We start from the raw sequence: 19,770 nt of genomic DNA, 5'->3' as shown, positions 1-19,770 counted from the left end.
CCTCTGGCAGGGGTCAACTCTCCCTCTGAAATGGAAGTGAAGGAAGTGAATGACAACAGTGTGACAGTGAGGTGGAGCCCTGCCCAGGGCCCAATCAAGGGATACAGGGTGACTGGGGTCCCCAGGAATGGACAGGGGCCATCTTTTACTGAGGTGGTGGCTCCAGGTATGTTCTTTGACCAAGATTGTAGTTTTGTCAGTATTTTTAAGCTTGAATAGGTGTAAACTTTCATCTTGTATCTGACTTCTCAGTTTAGGAAAATCTAATTGTCTTTGTTTACCCCCTTTTTTTTTGTATCCTTTTCCTACTCTTTTCCAGACCAGACAGAGATCACCTTCTCAGGTCTAATGCCCACAGTCGAGTACGTTTTGAGTGTATACGCTCTTGGGCAAGATGGAGAGAGCTCCCCACTGGTGGTGAACGCTTTAACAAGTGAGGCTTTACACTTTCTAGAGAGTTTGCCAAACTTTCACAAATCCAAAAACAAATATCCTGACATCCCCCCCCCCCTACTCCTCCGACACTTCCCTCTGCTCTCCTCACCTTTTAGATGTAGACCGTCCCAAAGATCTGACCTTCTCAGACATCGACTCCACCTCTCTGCGGATCACCTGGGACAGCCCTGAGGGAATTGTTACGTCTTACCGGGTCTTGTATTCAAGTCCAGAGGAGGGGGAGAGAGAGCTGCGTCCTGCTCTCCGAGGTGATGCCGAGTCCACTGTTATATATGGTCTGCAGCCTGGCACTGAATACACTGTGAAGGTCATCGCCCTGCATGACGACACAGCCAGCACACCACTGGTTGGGACACAAGCCACGGGTATGGGAGGAAATTAGAAAAGGAAAACTGAAAAATAAAATTCAGAAACCATTCTTACTTGACGGTTTACATTGAACGTGTGCCTCTAATCCTCTTATCTTTTCTTTTCTTTTCTTCCCCGCAGCCATCTCACCCCCCACCAACCTCCAGTTCTCCCAGGTTAGCCCTACCTCTTTCACGATGCGCTGGGCTGTGCCGGGTCAGGAAAACCGACTGAACGGCCTCACAGGTCTCACCGGCTACCGGGTGGTGGTTAACCCTAAGAACAAGAGTGGACCGACCAAAGAGATCAACCTGGCCCCAGACACCACTCTGACACACGTCTCTGGACTCATGGTGAGTGTGTGTCTGTGAGTGTTGTCCCTTGTTTGGATCCCTATTACCTTGCAACAATAGAAAAACGAAGAAAAAATGCGCCATGTTCACTGATTGATTATATTGTGATGAATCTCAGGTATTCATGAATTGATTTTATGCCCTAGTGAAATAATTGCGGGGCAGAACACAGGAAGCCATTACAAAAACATTTATAGCCTAATGGAAAGTTCCAGCCTCAGCTTTAACACGCTCAGGATGTGCGGTGACAAACACACACGTGGAGGCATGCGAACTAAATGATCATTACTCACGGACAAAAAGTAATACACAGTCAGGCTCATACATGCACAAGCAGTTATAATGGTAGTGGCAGCCAGGATACCTAAACTCCATTCTTTGGAATTCTGTGACAGACGGATATCTTGCTCTTTTCTTTTTCTCCATCTCCCTTAGGTTGCAACTACCTATGAGGTCCATGTTTACGCCCTGAAAAACTCTCTGACCAGCAGGCCCGTCCAGGGAGAGGTCACCACTTTGGAGAGTGAGTCTCCGACTCGTACACTTTGGCATTCTGACAAACGGTTTTGATGCATGAACACAATGATATGGCATTACCGTGTTCAATTAAGTTCCTGCACCGTGGAAAAAAGAAAGAAATCCCATCATAAAAACCATATACACTCTCTCTCAGTCTCTTTCTCTCCTGGTTTTGCCCATAACCCTTACTTTCTCTCTCCTCATCTACCTCAAGATATCAGCCCACCTCGGCGCGTACGCATCTCTGATGTGAACGACTCTTCCATCACTCTGACCTGGCGCTCCAAGACAGAAACCATCTCCGGCTTCCTGGTTGAGGCCACGCCCACCTCCTCCGCATCAGGCTACATACCCATTCAAAGGACCATTGGCCCTGACTCACGCTCATACACTATCACAGGTACACAGATGTGAGATTGTAAATGCGCAGACTATAAACCGGTAGCTATCAAGCGTCATTGAGAATTTCGTATAATATAATGCAACGATCACCTCAGTTTCTTTATATTACTCTACACACAGTCCGTCATGAAGTTGTCTCTGTTTTCACTTCAGGTCTGGAGCCTGGCACTAATTATAAGATCAACATCTACACACTGAAAGGAAATGGACGCAGTGCACCTCTCACAATGACCGCAACCACAGGTAACCATTAAACTCTGTCCTGCAGGCTCAGTCAGCACTTTGAATGTGACCTGTTACAGATTTGCAGAGGTGGCTAGAAATGTTTTCTTTTTTTTTGCCTTTTCCTGATGCCACGCAGGCAAAATTATATACATACGAACCAGTGTATTGGTGGAGTTGTTATGAGTATTTACTCTCTTGTCCCTTCTCTTCCAGCTAAACCGGTGGTCATCCCGCCCACCAATATCCGCTTCACCTCCCTGAACCCTACCAGCATCTCTTTCACCTGGGAGCCATCTCGCAGCCCAGGGGTCACTGGGTATTACGTCACCTACGAGGAGGCCGGGGGGCTGCCTCGGGAAGTCATCCCCAGACCCCAAGCAGGCCAGAGCTACGCCCTTATCAGTGGTGAGTGCGGAGCATGAGATTTACTGTACACAGATACATACATGCAAATACAGTGATTTAAAAATGCGACTTAAAAAATTTGATATGTATTGTTTGGTCGTAGGTCTGAAACCAGGAACGGAGTATGTCATTAAGATTGTTGCACTCCAAAATGCCTTGAGAAGCACACCTCTAGTGGGCAAAGCCAGAACACGTGAGTACACCCATCGTTCACCTGTTAGCATTAATGCTGTGTGCGAACTTTAGATCTCTGGGTTTTTTTTCTTCTCTTTAAGTGTGTAGTGCTTGTACTTAACAAAATATATATTGAAGATGTTGAATGGCAAAAGCCAGTTATGAACAAACTAACAAAAAATTTACCTATAGCCCTTTCATCTTAAATTATGTCATTCTGAGGGTACCACATGCTACTGTTGCAGCTACCAAGACTTCCCACAATAATGTTTTCATATATATGTTTTCATCTTTTAGAAATTGTGCCAAGAATTGCAACTTTGCACTTAGGTGATCTCTCCATTGAATTTCATTATATTTATTTGTCTTAACTGTTTTAATGATTAATTTCTCTTACAGGCATAAGACTTTTTTTTTTTTTTTTAGCTCATGCAAATAAAATAGCAATGATTACTTCTGTGAGGAAAAAACATTCTCAAGATATAACAGTTGCTACACCTCTTGCAGTTTGAGAGCTATGCTGCACTGACCCCTGCTGGCTTTATTCTCTGCTAATAGAATTACAGAATTCTGCCCTTGGCATTGATTGATAGTCATTTGCGTTCTTCAGTACATACCGTACATACATACTTACACTATTGTTAGCTCTCCTGGGAAAATTGACCCCTTTGCTCAGATTCTCAGGCAGAATGTCAGTTCCTCAAAATGGGCTGCAGGTAAACTGCTGGAAGTGTCATTATAGTGTTATCTTAGGCAGGTAACACCTTTCAGATTATTAAGCATCAAAAAGTGATTACATTCACCTGACAATAAATCTGCCTTTACATCCCAGATGCTAACTGTAACTCGTACTTTGATAAAATACAAGTCTTAACATATGTCAGTCTGTGTCTATGGGCTACTGCAGCTTGTGTGGATTCACCAGATGCATTTTTATCCTTCAGTTTCTCATGTAATTTGCTTTTCCCTCAGAGAATTCTACAACTGTCATGTTACGAGTATTACAGCAAAAAATGTGGGCATGTTTCATTGGTTTCCTGTTGTTTATATAGGCAAGCAATGGAAACACAATCGCTATGTACTATTTTTACCTGCTAAGAATTCAGCTGGTGGATCTGTGCATTTGCTTTGCCTTGCTTGCTTCTAACAGCTAGCATACATATGTCTGTTGTCCAATCAGAGCCAGCTACAGATCATCACCTATTGGTCCCTGAGCTGCCTCAGCTTCCTGTTCCTCACCGACCCAGCACTGACATCCTGGATGTACCAGAGCCCTTCGATGACAAGATGTAAGAACCTGTATAATCATGCAGATATCCGAAATCATTAACTAGGCTTCAGAAAGCGAAATTAAAAATACCTCCAATGTCGATGCAGTCAAATATTTCTCATCTTCTTTCTTAATCCTTCTCTTTTTCTGTGTCTAGCTTCAACTCCAACCATGTGCACTTGGCTGGTACTAGTGGCCAGAGCCAACCAGGGCAGCAGGGCCAGCACATCTACACAGAGTACCAGAGCCTAGGCCCTAACAATGGACTTAATGGCCCGTATAGCGGACCCAAAGAAGGCCAGAGACCCACTCTCAGAGAACCCCTAGTCTATATTCCTGTACAAGGCCCTGATGGAAACAGAGTGCCCTTGGTCAAGGTGTGTGCGGCTGAAATGACAAAATGAAAACCTGTATGTGTAAAAATTTGCACATTTCATTTGCACGTGCTATTATCTTGAGTTCAGGATTGCAGTTGATATCAAAACAACCAGCCACAAGATGATGATTATATATTTTCCCTTATTCAGAAATATAAAACTTGATCATGGTGGCTAATACATTAGCTGTCGATCCTTAATATTCAACATAAACGTCTCTGCCTTTTGCTGAGTGATATTATGATCTCACTCTGTGCGTTTGATCTTGTAGGTGAGCGAGGGACCTCTACCAGGTCTTGCATTTGGTTTCCCTGACAATGAGACAGAGTTGCCCCAGGAAGCACAGACAGTCACAACCATCTCCTGGCAACCCATTCCTGAGACCTCAGAGTACGAAGTGTCCTGTAATCCCATTACACACCTGGAGGAAGGGGGCTTCCAGGTATACACACATGCAGTCACTCACGCACGCACAGTCTCTCATGCACAAATTTACTGCTGGAGATGTAAACAGCACTTGTTAACCTGGACTTCCTCCATATAGATGCGTCTTCCCGGCACATCAAACAGCGCCACACTGATTGGACTGACATCGGGAGCTTCCTATAATGTCGTAGTTGAAGCCGTGACGGGCGGGGCTAAAGAGAAAGTTCTGGAGGAAGTTGTAACTGTTGGAAATGCTGGTACAGTAATCCACATTGGAATTTTCCTTTCATCACAATAAGCTTAAGTATAATGTATATTCAAATTTTATAAAAATCTTTACCATGGATAAAAATCACATAGAGACACTGTAAATGATAAATGTTATTAGCAATGTTTTTGTATTAATAATTTGATAAATATAACATTTACCTTAAATGAATAAGGTAAAGCACATCTCCTGATCTTTTCTATCCTAAACTTATATTTTCTTCCATCCCTTAGTTCCAGGTGACATCCCCATTACCACCAACCGGGATGTGTGTTATGACACATTCACACACACCTATCACGAGGTGGGCTCTGAGTGGGAGCGCATGTCTGAGACGGGCTTCAAGCTGTGGTGCCGCTGCCTTGGCCTGGGCAGCGGTCACTTTAGGTGTGATTCATCCAGTGAGTGGCTTAATAACCCCATCCCAGCACGCTTTGCAAAACACCCAACAACACACCATGGAATTAGAAGTTATATAATTCTATGTGATTTACTCAACAGGAATTTATAACAGGGAATTATGAAGTTGGACCTAGAAAGCCAAATTAGCCTTATATCCAAACAGAAATATATCAATTAGTTTAATCACATACATTCTTAATTCTTACAGTAAACACATTATAAATTCCTTTGCTATTACTGTGCAAAAGCCATAGAAGTGTACCGTTCATTTTCTATGTGCTGCAGCATGCAGTAATAAGATCCCAGCATGGGAAACCTTCTCAACATCTGACACTATTTTCTACATAAATACATTGCAAACATAGTGATGTCTGTACAATGTATTGTATGTTACAGCCGGTTAAATTGCTTCATGTTCACTAAAGCAGTTTGCCCATGCTGGCTTCTCTGTTCTGTCTCTGTAAACTGTGAAAACTTCACGGTTGAGACACAGCTAGACTCAGCTAAACTAAGCTAAGCTAACTAGCCAGCATCAGTGTCAGTTTTTTTGTATTGTCCATACAGCTAACATGACAATACCAGAAACTGAGATCATCATCCATCAGCATAGGTTTTAGGTCATCACACTGTCTGTACATCTGTGTTTGTCTCCCCACTGGGACAATGTGTATAAGTGTGTATCTTGTTTGACCTACAAGTGTGTTTTGCACAATGAAGATGAATGCCTATTTTTTGCAACACTTTTGAGATGGTGTTTTATAGACACTGTGATTTCATACTGTGTGGAAATCAGTATATGTGAATGATGTGAATCTGCAGTACATGAACTGATGAACTTCCTTCCTTTCACACTCCGGCCCTCACTCTATACACCTTCCTCCCCTCTTCTACATCTCCTCCTCGTGTATTTCTGTTGTTGTTGTTCCCTTCCTTCTCCCTCCTTTTCTTTCTTTCCATCTCTCGGTTTCTCCTCCTCTAGAGTGGTGTCATGACAACGGCAACAACTATCGCATCGGTGAAAAGTGGGATCGCCGCGCTGAGAATGGTCACATGATGAGCTGCACTTGCCTGGGAAATGGCAAGGGAGAATTCAAATGTGAACCCCGTGAGTACAGACACATACATGAGTTAACTGCAGAGAAGTTTACTAAATAAAGAAACTGCTGGCCTCTTACACTTCCTGGTTCATGCACAGTCTAAATACACACTGTGGTTTACATGCACTTACACCACTCTTACTCTTACACTTTATTTTCTACATAGAGTAGTAGATCTTCAGCAGTTGTTTTAAGCATGATTGATTTAATCATTGTACTCGGGTACCGTTGGTCTTTAACATGTGACTGTAATCCTCCAGATGAGTCGACATGTTATGATGATGGGAAAATGTACCAGGTGGGAAACCAGTGGCAGAAAGAGTATCTGGGCGCCATCTGTACCTGTACCTGCTACGGAGGACAACAGGTGGGTAACACTCTGTGTATGCGTGTGTGTGTGTGTCTATTCCCTGCTGCTTCAGGGGTAATGTTGAAAGTACAGGCAGAAACTCATTTAGGTGTGTACTACCCCTAGAACTGCATGGTGGAAATGTTTGTGTGTGTGTGTGTGTACATTAACCTTTCCGTCTCCTTCTGTAGGGCTGGCGTTGTGAGAACTGCAGACGGCCGGGGGGACCGACAGATGTGGACGCTGACCTCCTGCAGCCTGTTAGCTCAGATGTCTTCGACCGGTACAGAGAAAATGCTCTACGCAAACTGGTCAGTGTCTCACTATAAATTTTACCACTAATATTCTACTCTACCCTTTCCATTTCACAGCATTTTTAACCACCTATTAATCGAGAAAAAAAGAAACGACTAAATTATATATAGTCAGTGTATAAGGATGTATAAATAAGCATTAACAGGGATGTCTATGTAATTTTTTGATTTGTTTGATCAGGACATGTTGTAATATAGATTGAATTTAATATCCTGCACATTTTTTTCACTCATTTATTCAATTACACAAAAGGTTCATTTTGGTTCATCATTGATTTTGTAGAACTTGGTGTAAGTCTAGTTAAAACTAATCCTGTCCTCCTCTCTGTTTTCCCTTCATTTTCTTCCTTGTCCAGAACATCCAGTGTCCGATTGAATGTTATAGGCCCGAGCTGCTTGCAGATGCTCACAATCCCTCAGAGTAGAGAGAAGAGGGGAGAGTGAGTAAAGAAGGAAGACGTGAGACCCCTTACAAGAAGGAAGCCTCCTCCTGCTTTCATGAAAAGAAGACCTTTGCATTAGATAAGTGCCTTAAAAGGTCTTCCCCACACCAAATTTTAGTGCCTTAAGACTTTTCCACACCAACGTCTGTGCCTATTCAAAGATCTGTCCAGCTTCTCACGTTGGCTGTGCTCCTCTCTTCTTCAGCAGAAACGAGGAGTTCTTCATCAGATGATTTTTTTGACACTCTTTTTTGAAATCTATCAGAGCACAAATCCTGCTGCTTTTTCAGCTCAGCTGCGTACCCCAAACACAAACACACACACGCACCAGACGCAGTATTGTTGTGTACTTTTACTGTTGCATTAGGACTTTTGTAATTTCAGAACATTCCATCATAGTTCTCTTTGAACAAAACACACCACTACTAGTGTCCGTCCCTGATAATACCTGTAGCCACATTTGTTGTATTTCCCTTTTGAGTCTCACTGTGACTAATATATATTTTCAGAAGACATTTAGATAATGATAGAATGCATTTTGTGGGCCCTTAGACATTTCCAAATCAGGAGAGAGAGATGTTTTGCAAAGGAAATCCAAAGCCATGCATTTCATATATTAACCTTGTTGCCCAAAACAACTTTTACAGCTCCTGTCTCAGCTTGACTGACCTAGACAGACCCGACAGTCAGATTTTCAATCAAACTAATTAGAAAGTTTAAAGCTCAATCAGCATTCTTTGAAATGAAGGGGATTGTAGTTGTAATGTCTGTCTGTCACTCTGTGGTCAGTGTATTTCTATTTTGATGAGCGGAACAACTGGTCACCCAGATTTCTCTTTGAATCACAAGAAATACAGAACTACAAACTTTCCTAAAAAGATAAGCACTGTTACTTTTGAGTTTGTATTAAAAACATTGCCTTGCCGTTATTACTGTGTAGGCTGTTGAAGTCACCATGAAGATGTGATTCTGTGATCTGTAATGTGGGTGTTTTTAAAAAGAACATAAGGTATAGCACCTCTAAAATCTATAAAGCCGAAGCTGACTGACCAAAAGTTAAACTCTTATTTCAAAAATGAATAGGATAATTCACCATTATTTCCAAGTGAAATGCATTTTAATTACATAAATGTTTGTATTTTTTTAAATTCATTTCTTTTATTTATCCCTTTTTATTCAGGCATTTTGTTCAATGCTATTTTGGGGTGTACACTTTATTTTTGATTAACATGTTTTTATATTGTTGGTGCCAAACTCTGAACTACTGTGGACTGAATCTTTTTAATAAACTGAAAAAAATCCTAACCAGTTATTGTCAGTTTCTTTTGTTGTTGTTTCCAGTTAATGCCTTATGTGATGTTCCACTGACTCCAGGAAACAAAGCAATGCAGCTTAAGATCTTGTTTGACAGAAGGTCCATGTGTTTGCTGGTCATTCCATTTTCCTCTCAGAAACAGATCAAATACACAAATTAAAACACATTGGTGACAATGGGACTTTCAGTCCTCTCAGCTGTTGCAGGGCATGATGTTTCAAAGAAACACACCTGTATGTGTTATTTAAAACACATGTTTCAAAGCAAAGCACATTTTACACCTTGACTCGGTGCTAACCCCTGAGCCAAGTCATTATGTTGCTCTGTACCTGTCTTCAATGCAATTGTTGAATCAATTAATTCAACAAACAACAATTAACCTTAGGATTTATAAATCCCAGGTTGCACAGAACTTCAGAAAAGTTACTTATTATTCCTTATGTAAATAAAGAGTATGGTATGTGTACACATTTTGTAGTTTATCTAAATGTCTTTTACAGTGTAATATATTAAATGACACAGGTTTACTGTAAACAAGGTCTGTGGAGCTTCCAACTAGACTCATTATTTCTGCATATACAGTATATATTTGCTATTTGGAGAATGTAGAAGTTTGTTTAAATTCTTATTTTGGTTGATTCATTTGTAAATGTTTTTATGTTTTGGGTTTTTCATGGTCTCTTAACTCTGGGTTTTTTCTTGTGCTCCTGTAATGTGAATTTCCCCTCTGGTAATAAGTGAAGTAATATCTAAATCTTAACACTTTTCTGTAACAGACGTCTCATTCTTAAGTGTGAATTTAATGCCTACTGTGCCCTGTGTTTCTATATAGTTATTTCTAAATATACTCAGTTTTAACGAATTTAGTTTGGTACGGTATGGCATATGAAACACGCAGAATATACTAGATGGGAAAGTAATAAGAAGTTTCAGTTGTTTTTCATATTTTATTTTATTTAATTTTTTACAAATAATTTTATTTACAGGCCTCTCAAACCTATCTTCTTCCACAAAAGGTAACTTTTGCATTTTCATTGTGGAGGTGGAATGACTTGACTCCCTTGTTTCTTTCGCTTCATGGTTTTGCTCAGTGTTTGATGCCCCCCACATGATAGAAATTATCCCAAAATAAAAAACCGTCATAGGAGCCCCAGGCCCATTCTATGCCTCTTCTGTAGTCGCTTTACCATCTGATATTGCACACATAATTGCTCTCTGATGATCAATGCATAAATGCGAGGTATTTTCTTTTGGAAAGGACCCAAGTAAGCAAGAACATCCCACACCTGGCAGCTAAGATTTGTCTCAGACAGCAACTGGAAATTCAACATATTTTATATCCACAGAAAACAATTTAATGACACAACAGGCTTTATGCCAACATCTTGCCTTCCTTCCTGGACCCGTGTTCAATTACTGTTTGTGTGTGAGCATGCCTAACTGTGTTATATAGCAGCTTATTTTTGAAAATGTTGTTATTGTGATTTTGGAGGCTTGAGCTAGATAAACAAACAAAATTAACAAATCATGGTCTGTGATTGTAATAAATATTAAAATATAATCATTTAGGAGTTAGCAGAATGAATGGGGAGAATTTCATGATAGTTGTGTGATTGCTATGTGGTAACGTCCTGCTGATTCCCTATTCAGTTGGGACGTTGAGCTGGTTCAGTGGCAGACTTTGACTGACCACTAGAGGGCAGCATTTATACATGGTTCAAATTAGTAAAGAGTTAGTTATTGAAAACAATCATATGAAGCTTTCATAGTAACATTATTTTCATTTTGTGCCACTATCATGCTATTTCTACTCAGTTCTCCCATGTAGGAAACTGACAACTACTTTTTCACCAGTCAGGCTAGTGTTCATTTAAGTCTGCAGTGTCAAACCAGCTGATCTGAATACACTCTCAACAATTTAATACGACCATTAAGTTGGCTGGTGATTCTACGCATTCCTCATTTTGTTTCCTTTCTCATATGTGCAATTGCAAAAGTAAAACAGATACTTTCAATCATATTTAGTTTTGAAACACACAATAGTTCATTTTTCATCCGTAACTCAAACTCTTAAACCATATATGTAATTTATTTGTAATTTATAGTCAGAATTTCCATCTTTGCAAATATTATTTGTAAATGTTTTTTGTAATTTTTACATCTTATCATAAAACATATGTCTCTTTTATCTAAATGAATAGTAGCATCTTAAAGAAATATTCTATATCTTACCAAAACAACTTAATAGATAGGCATTTATGAAATACTTGAAAAATACTGTTTCATAGTTGCGAAACACACATTTCCCGTCAATATCGTCTCTGAATCTTGAAAATACCCGGATTACAGGATAAATCAAGTGTATAATTTTAAATCAAACTTCTCTAATTTTGTTTATAACACAGTATTTCTTATTGTAATGCTAAACTTTTTTCCATTTAATATTTTCAAATCTTGAGTTCCAAAACAGTTTGACTGGGAGAGTTTTGAACCCCTGGCAAAGTCTCCTATGACTATGATTACATTTTTTGTCTGTGAAGCATATATCATCTAACATAATATTATGATATGTGATAATAATATGAATGTGGAGCCGCCCACTTCACTCTATAGCAATAGGATCCGTCTGCAAATGAAGCTGCGCTCAATAGTGATGTTTGATACCACCGATTTCCTTTCCAATCCGATACTGAGTAAAATTCAAGCTGGTATCGGCGATACCGATCCGATACCGATACTTTGTTCAAATACACCTAATGTGCCTGGTAAATCTAAAAAAAATGAGTGTATTTCAGATAGCTTAAGAATACAAGACATCAGAGTCACTTATTTAGCTATTTATTTTAAACTCAGAAGTATACTGAGGTAGCGGCCTCATTCACAATATAACCGAGCTATTACAACAACAGAAAAACCAGAGTGTTTGAAAAAGGTGTTTCCATCACTAATAAAAGACCATAAGTAAAATAATAATCTCCAAATAGCCTAGAATAAGGTGATACAAACACTTGCTGTTTTATAATCCTGGGTGACTCAAAAATTGCCAGTAAAATATTTAATTAAATAGATACCACAATATTTGCACAAGTTGGTCAATACCAACATTTTAAAATATTTATGTAACAGTTAAAGTAAATTAGTCTCATTGTAAATAATAATAATATTTATATAGATAAAATTTTATTTTTTTTATCCATCTTTTCCAGTCGGCTATATATTTTTCTAAGTTCACCATGGCTGTTTTATCACAATTGCTCTGTATAATTTAATGTCACCTAGTCTATGTAATCCACTTTAAATGATCGATATTTTAGGAAACCTTACCTGAATAAATCTAGGCTTTATATGTGAGATTATCTCAGTGATACACATATAAGGCTATTACTCCAAGATGAACTCATGCAGCTATATGTTGAAGCATGTATTCATTTTTGTTACTTGTCTCATAACCATATAACAACTCCAACAGCAACAGTGCTTAGCGGCGCTTAAAGCTCCGCATTTTCTCTCTCTCTTTACCTGGGTAATGTCTGGCTGTAGCACCGAAGGACTCCGCCAGAGACGTCTGCCTTGCCCTTGCACCTGATATATTTTGCGGCTGCTCTTCTGCCCGCCTCTGCACAAATATCTCATATTCGGTTTTGTGGTTTGTTTGTAAGTGTTTTACTAGATTTGTTGTGTTGCCACAACTCTTCACGGTTCTCCCACATAGGACACACACTGCATCCTGGCTGTTTGTGGAGCTAAAATAGCTCCACACATGACTTCTCTTCCGCTCCGCCATTGAATTACATACACACTAAGCGAGAGACGAGTGAGCAGCAGCGTGCCAGCGTGCCACTGCGCTTACGTATTAGGCACTTACCCAGGCGGAAGAAAGAGTATTTCCTACCAGCAGCGTGTCATTTAGACAAGATCTGAATAGTTTAGTTACTTTCCACCGTATTCATGTTATTACCGCAAATGACTGAAGTATCGAAAGTATCGATATTTTCATTTGAGTATCGATTTTAGAGCATACAGATCTGGTATCGGAAGTATCGATATTTCAGTATCGATCCACACATCACTAGCGCTCAATCTCTCATCCCCGAGCGCAGTTTAGCCGCGGTGTTTCTGGTTTAACAGCGCCGTGCTGGACAGGTGACAGGTGTGTCTACGGTGTCTGTACTTTGAAAGACGTTACAGCAGGTAAAGGGACAAAAATTAGCGAGTTCACTCGGGTGTTGTGTTTACATCAATGCCGATCGGAGCCGATAAATACCCAGGCTACTGCAGAGTCATTTGAACCGGATGTGAATGCCGATTAAACCCTTTTCCGATGATGACTTTAGCGGGTTTTTTGACCAGTGGGAAATGGGCTTCACAGTTACGCCCCTCTATTCATAACGTATGGTGACGTCACTTCCTTTTTTACAATAGCTTTTAGCGGGACAAACGTTAGAGACAACTCGTGTGGGATCTCCTGAATATACGAGAAAATGGAAAACATTTGCCTTAACAGTTTAATCCTGAAACTGCACGATGTGAACGCGGTGAAGTTTGGAGAGTACAAGACAAAGAGCGGCATGATGACACCTATTTATATCGATCTGAGAGTTCTGGTATCGCACCCTGTTCTCATGAATCAGGTAAACACGTCTGTCTTTTACTGATCATAGTCTGACTGACTTTTGAATTTTTTTTAAAAAGTGCCGTAGGAATGAGTCTTAAAACCCGAAAATAGTTAGCATTTTAGCACTTTCGGTTTCCTCGTCTGGAGGTCTTCCGGTTTAGATTAGATAGCTGAACTAAGTTCTGTGGTTAACACAAGCTCATAACATTTTCACGTTTTATTCTAAACATAAAATACGTAAGTAAATAGCCCACTTGTGAGGTTCTTTACGCTTTTACGTCCCCTAAGAAGGCCGGTTGCTGAGTAAGACTACAGACTTGATGGCCCACGTGGGCTGCCTCTAATTTCAGGGAATCCATGCTTCGGAGGCGGAGGGGAGGGACTGCAACCAACTCTGACACAGTCCCGTAGACTAGAGGGAGTGAGTTTAATTCACATGTTCACACAACTGCAGGTTAACCCTTTCACAATCCCTTGTGAAAGGGATTGTGATTTCACAATCTCTATATGTATGTATGCATACATACATGCATACATATACTGCAGTCCTTCCACAATGAGTTGTGTGAACAACCTGCAGATGTGTGAACATGTGAATTAAGCTCAGCTATATATATATATATATATGACAAACATAACCCTTTCACAATCTTTACTCCCCCAAACATATATTGTTCTAAACATGTTCAGAGCAGACACAAGTTTCCATTTTACTTTTGACACATTTTAATTTATTTTTTTAAAACATGGAGGACGATGGGTTAAGCTGTGTGGGGGGGGAAGGCTCACACATGGAATACCTGTTAGAGCAACGCTTAGATAAGTTTCATTTCTTTCTGTTATTTCGAACCAAACACTTGTCCGTACGCAAAACTATTATATGAGCATACATTGAATTTCCATATATGAAATATATATAAATAACATAGCCTATATGTAATAATTATACAACACCTGTTAGAAATGTGAACAATTCAGGTTCCAGCTATACCCATTAACTAATTAATTAACATTAATTTATGGAGTTTAAACATGATGAGGGACATAAAATGTGCTGACCCTCAGAGGAATGGTTGGGAAATGACCGCCTTTTTGCATCAGTTACAACACTGCTACTTAAAAATTTGTTTGCATTTCTTGTTTTATTTGCAGGTGGCAAGTCTCATCTACGAGCGAATGCAAGAAGAGGAGCTAAAGTTTGACTCAGTGTGTGGGGTTCCATACACAGCCCTGCCTTTGGCCACAATTATCTGCTCTAGACATGAACTGCCCATGCTCATCAGGAGAAAGGAGGCCAAGGACTATGGTGGGTGAGAGGGAAGGATAGTCAGGCTCATTTGATTTAGTTCTGACCTTGCATTTATTCAGCAAAGCCCTAGAAAGCACAATCATTCTGTTATGTGAAGTTTGTTAGGATGGATAAGATTTGTCATGTTGTGTAACACTTGATTTTTAATCTGCGTGGTAATAGCGAGCAGAAACACAATATGACAAGATCCTCTTTCATTAAGATTTTTGCCAATTATGATATCTTGATACTTTACCAAGCTGCTACTGCGCTGCTCTCTGTGGGTTGATATTTTTGCTTATGCACCAGTCTTTCTATCACTGATAGAAGAAGGGCAACATGATTTGAACATTGAACTATTATGATAATTAAATATAATAACTATTCTACGAATATTTTTAAATAGTTACTGGTTTTAACTAGGTGTATTATTAATTTTTTTTTTTTTAAAGCAGTGGATATCAACCTGATGTAAGTGAACCACAGGTCTTGAAAGCAGAGTTTTGCACTCTTCACACATAGATGATTGGAACAAACATATAAACCAGATTTTTCAGAAAATTTTGCCGCACTGGATGTTGATTTTGCCAAAGCCATCAATAAGTGACAAAGTTAAGTTTGTATAAAATATGGACTATAAGCCTCCTGATGTAACCCTGCTAGGAACCAAGCGTATGGTGGAGGGGTCGTATCGTGAGGGGGATCGGTGTCTGATCATTGAGGACACAGTGACTACGGGCAGCAGCATCCTGGAGACTGCTGAAGTGCTCTACAAAGAGGGACTGAAGGTTCAGTATCAAATTACAGTGGTGATGATAATGTTACAGTGATCCCCTATTAAAAGTGATTGATCATTGTATAGGTTATAGAATTCCATCAAATACAGTGGGGCAGCAGCATACAAGAGTCCTTTCAAAATAAATAAAATAAAATGCTGTCATTTTTTTATTAAATATTTGTTTATTTGTTTATTGTTTATTAGGTGACAGATGCCATTGTACTAATGGACAGAGAGCAAGGAGGTGTGGAGATGTTGCATTCTAAGGCAATCAAGCTCCATCCTATCATCTCCATGTCCAAGCTGCTCAGTGTGCTGCAGAAAGGTGACCGCATCGATGCCCAAACTGTTCAGAGAGTCCGCAAGTTCATCATGGACAACAACACTTTCAGGTACAGCTGTGTAGCTTTTCCTTTACAGGAAAAATAGGATAACAAGTATTAGTGTGTCTGTTTTAATGCTCCAAAACCTCCAAAGTAACATTTTCAACTTGTCTCTTTCAGGCCCAAGGAGGAGAATGGCAATGGAGTTCCTGCCACCAAGAAGCCATGTGTGGAGCAGAACCTGCAGCTGAGTTACGCAGACAGAGCCAAACTTCCAAGTATGTTGTCTTGCAGCCAAATATAATTGACAATATGTCTTTGGAAGGCCACATCCAACTTGAAAATATTATGCTTTTTATCATCTGCTCTCTGTCCTATGGTCCACAGACATTCACCCTCTGGCATCAAAGCTGCTGAAGATCATGGAGGATAAGCAGTCTAACCTCTGTGTGTCTGCTGATGTGACCAGCAGCGAGGAGCTTCTTCAGTTGGCCGACTCTCTAGGTCCCAAGATCTGCATGCTGAAGACACATGTAGACATCCTCGAGGTAGGAGTGTAACCAGTCCCTTTGTTGCAAAGAGAACTTTGTCAGGACAAATAAACTGATCTTATTGTCTTGTGTGCTAACAGGACTACACAGTGGCCTTCAGCCAGAAACTGCAGGTATTGGCCAAGAAACACAACTTCCTCATCTTTGAAGATCGCAAGTTTGCTGACATTGGGAACACAGTCAAGCATCAGTATGAAGGTGGGAGGATTTCATGTATTTTAGTTATTTATTTATTTTGGACGTGTTTATTCCAGAATTTTCTGTTATCAAAATTATTTTTAAAAAAAAACTGTATTTCATTAATATTCACAGTAACCATGTATCTGTTCTCCAGGTGGTTTGTACCAGATCTCATCTTGGTCCCACATAGTGAATGCTCATGTGGTGCCGGGGCCGGGGGTGGTGGCCGGTCTGAGTGCAGTAGGAAAGGCTCTGGGCCGAGGCTGTTTGCTCATTGCGCAGATGAGCTCCCAGGGGTCGTTGGCTACTGGTGAATACACAAAGGCTGCGGTACGTGTGTCTCTCCTTAAGCCTTTTAAAGTTTGCTTAAATGGCTTGTCTACCAGTTTACAGCGGTTTATCTCTGATTTCTGTCCTTACAGCTGAAGATGGCAGAGGATCACTCAGACTTTGTGATCGGCTTTATCTGTGTTTCTAAGATCAACAAGAAGCCAGAGTTCATCCACATGACCCCTGGGGTTCAGATGCAGGCTGGAGGTAAACTGAAGACTTTTGATCAGACCTCCAATTGTAATTTTTTTTAACCTTTTGGTTGAATTTCATGTAATTTACATTCACATTTAAGTATTTGAAGTAAAGAAATGACATTGTGTATTTTTACAGGAACATTCCACCATACCCACATAAATACATGTGTGCAATGTTATAGGAGTTCATCTTTGATGTGTTGTACTGTTCTTCTTGTTGGTGTATTACTAGAAGAAGTACAACACAGTTGAACCATATGCAGTGTGATCTAATGAGACACTCAATTGATTTGAAATGAGACATTCACTATAATGGTGTGTCTACATAGAAACAGTCAACCGCTTCATGTGTTTCCGACAGAGCAGAAGCTTTCCTGTTTGAATCAACCCAGTTGTCTACACAAGCTGCCTAATGGCTCATGTTTTCCTCATGCTATCCACCAGGGAGCATGACCTGAGCTATATGTTTCATGTGTGTAACTGCTGTGATCGCCTCTGAGGCTCTGAGTGTTTCCAAAGCACAAGTAACCTACAATTCAGACTTTGAGCTTGGAGGGTGTTTTAGATGTGTTCATGTTGGGTAAAGAGACAAAAATCCATAACTTTTGGAAAATCTTTGCTTTCTTTTTGTGTTGTGACTCACCTTCAACACTTGGTGGCGCTATGATACAATAAATAACATCTGACTCAGTTTTCAGTAGGCTGACATTCCCCAACAACCTCCCCCTTTCTCTACCGCTCCTCAGCCATGTCTCCCATCTCTCTCTGTGTCTCTCTCTTTACAGGTGATATGTTGGGCCAGCAGTACTCAACTCCGGAGGAAGTTATCCACAACCATGGTTCTGATGTCATTATTGTGGGACGGGGTGTGTTGGAGGCCCCTGATAGGCTGAAAGCTGCCGAGTCTTACAGAAAGTCAGGCTGGGATGCTTACACAAAGAGACTGAGCCAGAGTGGACAATAAGAGCTCAGGAGTAGCATCTGCGTCATTACATCTCATTTCAAATTTAAACTATCGATGTAATGATGATCTCTGCAGATGAACTAGAACTATTACATTTTACATTGTCCAGGAACAGGAGTGTGCACGTTATTGTGCATATAGTCATATGTATACATGTGCATCTGTACACCACACTGCCAAACCAAAATACACACCTGTTCCTGCACAAATACATAGTTTATTAACATTTGTAGGGGATACCTGGCAGGAGTAGGGAATCAGACACTTTGTGTTCTTCTGATTCCCTCCTATTGACCTGACATCTGATCCTCTGAGGTAAATGTCTCCAATTGGAGATAAACGGCAGCTTCCGTATGATAGATAGTTTTATATAAATATGTTTTTTCAATTGTGTGTTCTGCCGTGGGCTGCTAAAATGTCAGTATCAATCAAATATAAATCTAGACGTCATTCTACCAACAAAGATGACCATCTTCCAGCAAGCGTGAAGCCTTTATTTGTCACAAACCTACAGTCTTGTCATACAGGAGTGGGTGTGGCTAAAACTGTTTAATTATATAATGCTTCTGTTGAAATTATGAGTATATTAAGCACACAGTGGAGCATCTTTTGTATGTTGAGTTGCCCAGTCTGCATTTTCCTCATCACTGTTCACAAGGTCACACGCATACTAATTAGTGCAAGACAGTATCTTTAATTCCTCTAAATACTAAATCATCTCAACTAGTAACTTTTGTGCTGTATTTCCATTGATAAAGTGGAAGTAAAAGGACAATTGGCCTTTTCACCTAAACTTTGGCCACCTCATGGATCCTGTGAAGAAAAAAAAAGATGAAGGAAACGTACTGGATTGTTACAAAGAAGTCTCTGACATTTCTCTCTCCATCTTATCTGGTCTGTGGGACTGTAACATTACAGTTGTACCCATCCACACACAAGAAAGGTCTACTGGGAGAAGTATGCTGTTGGATCGGTCAAGGTAACATTCAGTGTATCCAGTGTATTGTTTCTTTCCATGTGCCACAATTATTTAAACAAATAATTATTCTTGCCATATGTTGGAGTGTTTTGTAAATATGCAAATACTATTTTTTCATACATAAAAGCACTTTGGTATGGTTGTGTTTTCCCTTTCCACACATATCCATGTTTAAATCGTTTATTTGAATTAAAATGATATTCTGTTGATCACATTTATTTTTAAGTCATGGTCATCATTAATGCTTCTGAAGATAACTGAATATTATGGTTAAAATACTTGTTTGGAAACTCGCTGTCTCTGATTTGTTATTTAGAAACTTAACTGTGATGTAATGAGGAACTTCTCAAGTAACAACTCTGTATCACTTAACTGACTAAAGCTATACAAACTGTGGTTTGGCTTTAGTTTACAGTTTTTTT

At 40.0% G+C, this 19,770-nt stretch overlaps 2 protein-coding genes across 3 annotated transcripts in view; both read left to right on the top strand.

The window, feature by feature from the left end:
• LOC111668768 (fibronectin-like) overlaps positions 1-9,133 on the top strand; it is a 31,426-nt gene extending 22,293 nt beyond the window's left edge. Inside the window, exons 32-49 of the mRNA XM_023424894.2 lie at positions 11-166; positions 320-433; positions 552-821; positions 946-1,157; positions 1,593-1,680; positions 1,891-2,076; positions 2,232-2,321; positions 2,517-2,708; positions 2,812-2,901; positions 4,063-4,171; positions 4,310-4,529; positions 4,801-4,971; positions 5,074-5,212; positions 5,457-5,624; positions 6,605-6,730; positions 6,983-7,089; positions 7,263-7,382; positions 7,742-9,133. Coding sequence (XP_023280662.1) covers positions 11-166; positions 320-433; positions 552-821; positions 946-1,157; positions 1,593-1,680; positions 1,891-2,076; positions 2,232-2,321; positions 2,517-2,708; positions 2,812-2,901; positions 4,063-4,171; positions 4,310-4,529; positions 4,801-4,971; positions 5,074-5,212; positions 5,457-5,624; positions 6,605-6,730; positions 6,983-7,089; positions 7,263-7,382; positions 7,742-7,810 — 2,627 coding nt within the window. The 3' untranslated portion in view covers positions 7,811-9,133. The remainder of the gene's footprint in view (positions 1-10; positions 167-319; positions 434-551; positions 822-945; positions 1,158-1,592; positions 1,681-1,890; positions 2,077-2,231; positions 2,322-2,516; positions 2,709-2,811; positions 2,902-4,062; positions 4,172-4,309; positions 4,530-4,800; positions 4,972-5,073; positions 5,213-5,456; positions 5,625-6,604; positions 6,731-6,982; positions 7,090-7,262; positions 7,383-7,741) is intronic.
• A 4,290-nt stretch (positions 9,134-13,423) lies between these two features.
• LOC111668759 (uridine 5'-monophosphate synthase-like) lies at positions 13,424-19,562 on the top strand. Of its 2 annotated transcripts, none has more exons than XM_087178942.1 (10): positions 13,424-13,774; positions 14,911-15,064; positions 15,710-15,834; positions 16,029-16,216; positions 16,328-16,425; positions 16,535-16,695; positions 16,779-16,896; positions 17,033-17,208; positions 17,301-17,448; positions 18,191-19,562. In XM_087178942.1, the coding sequence occupies exons 1-10, from the start codon at positions 13,625-13,627 to the stop codon at positions 18,367-18,369; spliced, it is 1,497 nt and encodes a 498-aa protein (XP_087035068.1). In that variant the 5' UTR covers positions 13,424-13,624; the 3' UTR covers positions 18,370-19,562. The 2 variants fall into 2 exon arrangements, with proteins under 2 accessions (XP_087035068.1, XP_023280651.1); XM_023424883.2 differs by having other exon boundaries at positions 13,441-13,774; positions 17,301-17,415.
• Positions 19,563-19,770: the final 208 nt, after the last annotated feature.

This window comes from Seriola lalandi, unplaced genomic scaffold, assembly GCF_002814215.2.
Source record: "Seriola lalandi dorsalis isolate HSWRI2012SDOR001 ecotype SW California unplaced genomic scaffold, Sedor1 jcf7180002054758, whole genome shotgun sequence".
Classification (NCBI taxonomy): Eukaryota; Metazoa; Chordata; class Actinopteri; order Carangiformes; family Carangidae; genus Seriola; species Seriola lalandi.
Note: the sequence above shows the minus strand (reverse complement) of the source record. Positions and strands in the feature narration are given on the sequence as shown.